The 4,845-nt window shown below is 35.1% G+C and overlaps 1 protein-coding gene across 1 annotated transcript in view; it reads left to right on the forward strand.

The window, feature by feature from the left end:
• The window catches only part of LOC104532246 (protein argonaute-2), a gene marked incomplete at its 5' end in the record, with an annotated part of 16,026 nt that overhangs the window by 4,787 nt on the left and 6,394 nt on the right, over positions 1 to 4,845 (forward strand). The window contains 3 exon segments of the mRNA XM_010177407.2: positions 1 to 131; positions 1,973 to 2,132; positions 4,619 to 4,709. The exon segment at positions 1 to 131 is cut by the window's left edge and continues 14 nt beyond it. Coding sequence (XP_010175709.1) covers positions 1 to 131; positions 1,973 to 2,132; positions 4,619 to 4,709 — 382 coding nt within the window.

The raw sequence follows: 4,845 nt of genomic DNA on the forward strand, positions 1-4,845 counted from the left end.
GGGGCAGCCGTGCTTCTGTAAATACGCGCAGGGAGCTGACAGCGTGGAGCCCATGTTCAGACATCTCAAGAACACTTACACTGGGCTGCAGCTGGTTGTAGTAATTTTGCCAGGAAAAACCCCAGTTTATGGTCAGTAACTGCAAATCATGAGCATGTGTTTCAGTCACAATTTCATGGTTTTTCTTTTTTTTTTCTGTGAAGTGTCTGATTGAGAGAAGTTTAATTCTGGTTGAACTATATAAATCCCTTTTAAGAAATGGGCTACAAATTAATTTTATTCTTATTCTTGTGCTGCATGATGTTTTATATTGAGACCTTAATTCTTTTCATTATTTTTGTCTATGCTTTTAACTTGCTTTTCCACATTCTTCCTGTTGGTTGCATTTGAAATGCCGTTTGTGAGTGAGAAAGCTAAACCAGGGCTTTTGTGAAATGGATGAAACTGATATACAGTGGATTAAAATATACTTACTGTAATTTGTCTGCTAAAAATTCCAACTGATTGAAGAAGTAATGAACTCAAGAACCATGTAGCTTTTAGAACATCTTTGCTTATTCATGCCATCACCCTTTGGCAAAAAAAAAGTTGAGTGAAGGAGAAGATTTTTGCCCATCAATTTTTTTCCTATTTCAGTTTTCTAACTCTTCAGTTGCAAGGACACAGATGCATGAAAGGTGAAAACTCAGCAACTTAAACTGTTTGTTTGGAAACAGATCGAAAATTAGTGCATTTTACATAGCACATACACATTTTGATATGTTTTAGATAAAGCATGCATTTTGGTTTTGACTTGCCCCTTCCTATAGGCAAGACTGCTTGTTTTCCTATGCTGCCTTCCTCCTTTTTTCACTTACTTTACTTAATTGCAGCATCATCCACTATTTTTCTCCCATACCTTCATGAACACTGTCTTGTCTAATGGCTCAGATCTACAAAGCAGCTGCAGATTTGTTTTATCCCATCCCACCCCTCACCAGTTTAATATAGCAGAAAATAATTTCCTAACTTTCTTTTCCCAAGATGTCATGTAAGACAAAAAGAGAGATTAAAAAAGGAACCTTAATGAAGTAGCATCTTTTTTCCCCCTTGAATTCAGCCTTGCGAAGTGGCTTATCTCTAATTTGTTAAATAGAATTTCAGTGCAAAATGACATTTTCACTTTTCTGCTTGGCATTGAAAGGGGACTGTTTCCTTTACTTAACTACTCAGGGGATGTGGTACCAGTCTCATCTGCTTTCCTTGTCATTATCTTTAATTATAGTTTTTTCTGCCCTCTATAATCATCTCTCTTTATTTTCTCCTTACATTCTTCTATACTCTTGCACTACTTATACCACAGTCTTGTCTTTTCTTCTCCTCTTACCCTGCTGCTCAAAAAGCCTCTTTCCATCTCCTGATGCCAAAAGGGTGTTGCTTTCTCTGAGCCTGTCTGGGAGCCTAAATTTCTTCTTTTCCTGAGTGTAAGAGTATGGGTCTTCTAAACCTTTAATTCTCACTTTTATTTATTAAATTTGTTTTAAACTTTTGAACAGTTCTGAATTAGTTTCTTTTGGAGGTTTTATAGGCCATCCTTTGCTAAACTGGCTATTTGTGATAAAATTGCAGTGATTAACTGATAAACTGGTTGGCTGAATATTACTCAGCATGTTACTATTAGGTTTGCCTTACTAGTCCATTGTTTAATAACCAAACAAGTGCTCATCATCCTGATATTATCCACATTACCTACTTCATTAACCAAAGGTTCTTCCATGCTGATGATAAAACACTGTAATTCTAAAATAACAATTAGTGTAACTTAAAAAAAAAAAAAGTTAAAATAAGCCAACAGTGCCTTTAGTTATATTGAGGACCCAGTTACCGCACTACTCTAGGAGTAGTTAAGTGTCAGTGGATTAATGCCTCCTACATTTTGATTTGCAATATGCAGAATTGTTTTGTTTTGTTTTGTTTTGACTTTGTTTTGCAGCGGAGGTGAAGCGTGTTGGTGACACTGTGCTGGGTATGGCTACGCAATGCGTTCAGATGAAAAACGTGCAAAGAACAACACCGCAAACTCTGTCTAACCTTTGCTTGAAAATAAATGTCAAATTAGGAGGCGTAAATAATATCCTCCTGCCGCAGGGAAGGTAAGGCATCTTTCAGAGAGGAAGAGGGTATGGTGTTGTAAAGAGAATGAACGTTATATTAAGATAACTGGGTGCTTTTAGCTGTAAACGTAGCACTGTAGTTTAAGTGACTCTTCAGACAAACTATCTTTTGGCTTCTAATATATAGTCCTGCAAAAGTTAGGTTACAAAGACTGGAGAGGAATACTTGTTCCAGTTGATATTTATAGTAAAAGTATTGTTATTGGTCTGACTATTGAAGTATACAACTTTAATTTCAGTGAAAAATTTATGATATTTTATTTGCCTTGAATTTTCAGGAAAAAATAGAGACCATCTTGAGTAGTAGTGCCTTTTCCTTTATAGCTTAATTGTAGTGGAGATTTTTCATTTTTTTGTATGTCTTAGTTTACATTGACATCTAAAAAAGAAAAAAATGGGAACAGAAAACACAAATTGGTTTCCAGCTCCAGTTTACCTTGCAATTTCTTATTTATATTACATTGATGAGTTTTAGTTATACTGTGACTATATTCTGTGAACCTGATCTAGTGGAAGGTGTCCCTGCTGATGGCAGGGGGATTGGAACTAGATGATCTTTAATGTCCCTTCCAATCCAAACCATTCTATGATTCCATGATTCTATGATTCTATGAAGTTGCATTGGTACCATTGAATTCCGTTATCTGATGTGTCACTGCAGTCCTGAATATGTTTGAGTGGGAGAGAAATAAATACCTTTTTGTTTGTAAAAAATCCAAGGGATCCTGCTGTTAAAGACTTGATGTGGTTTGTCTATCATCTTAAAAAAAAAAAAAGTTCTTAAATTGGAACTTTTCATCAGTTTTATTGAAAAATCAGTTATAAGAAATTGCAGTGAAAAAATGAACGTAACACAGTTTGTTTTGCCTTACCTGTGCAGGAGAGAGAAGGCAAGCATAAAGATATCTAAAGTTACTTTAATCAAAATTAACAACGAGGTTTCTAGGTTTCTACATCAGTAAGAATTTGGACGATCATTGCATTTCAAGTTGTAGAGAGAAAGCTCAGGGAATAACCTGCTACGTCATTCTTGGGAGTCTGTTTCAAAGAAGTCAACATTCTGTTTTGCACAGATAAGGAAATTTTTGCTTCAGTGTATATAGGCTAGTCAGGAGGCAGCTGCTGAAAAATAATCCAGCAACAAGTACTTTTAGGGAGGAGAAGAAAATAACACCTTATCAGAAGGGATATATATTTTGTGTGTCTTGTTAAATTCTATTTATTGAACTAAATATACTCCATCTTGTTGGAGACTCCTATTAAAGCATCTTAAAATCATCATGTTCCAGAGCATGCATTTCAAAAAGGCACAGTGTTTTTTATGTTGTTTTTTTTGTTTTTCAAAAAGGAGTTAAAGATACTCCTGTGGAAAAAAAAAACCAGAAACACACACACACACACCATATAAGTAGTTTTATGCAGGATTCATGAACATAAGGTCTCTGTTAAGCAGCATGAGTTGACAACAATAATATGGCCAGAAAGTTGAATTCTGCTTATTATGCCAATAAATTATACATTCATAAAAATGGAGTTAAAAGGTGAAAATGGAATTTGAATGTGGGGGGGGGGGGGGGGGAAGGCTCCACACAACAGCTAGGTGTTCTGGAAAAGTGCAGGTTTGGGGTATTTAAAACAGAACTCTAATTATTATTTTCTGTTGGTTGAGGGGATGGGAGTAGAACAGCTTTTTAGTATTGTAATTGCAAGTTACCTTGTTACAGTTACCTTCAAATTTCTTTATAGAGAAAGGCTGAAACCAGCTGAATCTATCTGCATAACCATTCCCCCACACACCCACATACACATGAAATAATTCTGGTGGCCTAAGATTTCCTGTTTAAAATTGTTTTATTAAGGAATAGCGTTGAAGCTTAAAACTTCCAGTGTAGTGTTTTGGTGTTCTACTCTTGATGGAGTGGATGAATATCTTCATTTAAAGGTTTGTTTAAAAATTTGAAGCATAGTTTTTAAAAAAAGTCTGCTTTAAAAAGAATACACATTATATCCACAGTTTTTGGACTTCCTTCCAATGCTAGTTTTTTTGTTCAGAAGCAAAATCATAGCATCTGTGTACGCACACAGTCCTTGAATTTTCTCAGATGCTATTTGATGCTAAGGAATCAACTTTTATTCTTTTTCTATGGTCTAATTAATAAAGGCTGCAATTCTCCACGTTAAAAAAATAAATAAATAAAAAAGGTTGTTTGATTTTATTTTTTTTTTAAACTTATTTTAGTGAAAAGTAACAATTAGCTCTGCTTTAAAAATATGCCTAAGTATTTAGTATGAGAACCCTAATCAGGACTTCTAATGACTGTCACAATACAAGCGACCAACTCTGATCAGGTGCAAATTGTTGACTAATTCACTGTGAGAGTACAGAGTGCTGTTTACTTGAATTATAACGTGCTTTATTAAGTGTAAGCCTTGCTGCTTTTACAAATTTGTTTTCTCTTTATCAGACCACCGGTATTTCAACAGCCTGTCATATTCCTTGGTGCAGATGTAACTCATCCACCAGCTGGAGATGGAAAAAAGCCTTCCATTGCTGCAGTGAGTAAATTGTGTCATGATCTTTAACCCCTACTCACTCCTGCTGCTCAGCTTTAATGCATTTTATTACTTTCAATTCTTTTGCAGTCCATTTCTTCTGATTGCCTAATTATAGTATTATAAATTATTTTTTCAG

Source organism: Antrostomus carolinensis, unplaced genomic scaffold, assembly GCF_000700745.2.
Source record: "Antrostomus carolinensis isolate BGI_N321 unplaced genomic scaffold, ASM70074v2 scaffold25180, whole genome shotgun sequence".
NCBI lineage: Eukaryota > Metazoa > Chordata > Aves > Caprimulgiformes > Caprimulgidae > Antrostomus > Antrostomus carolinensis.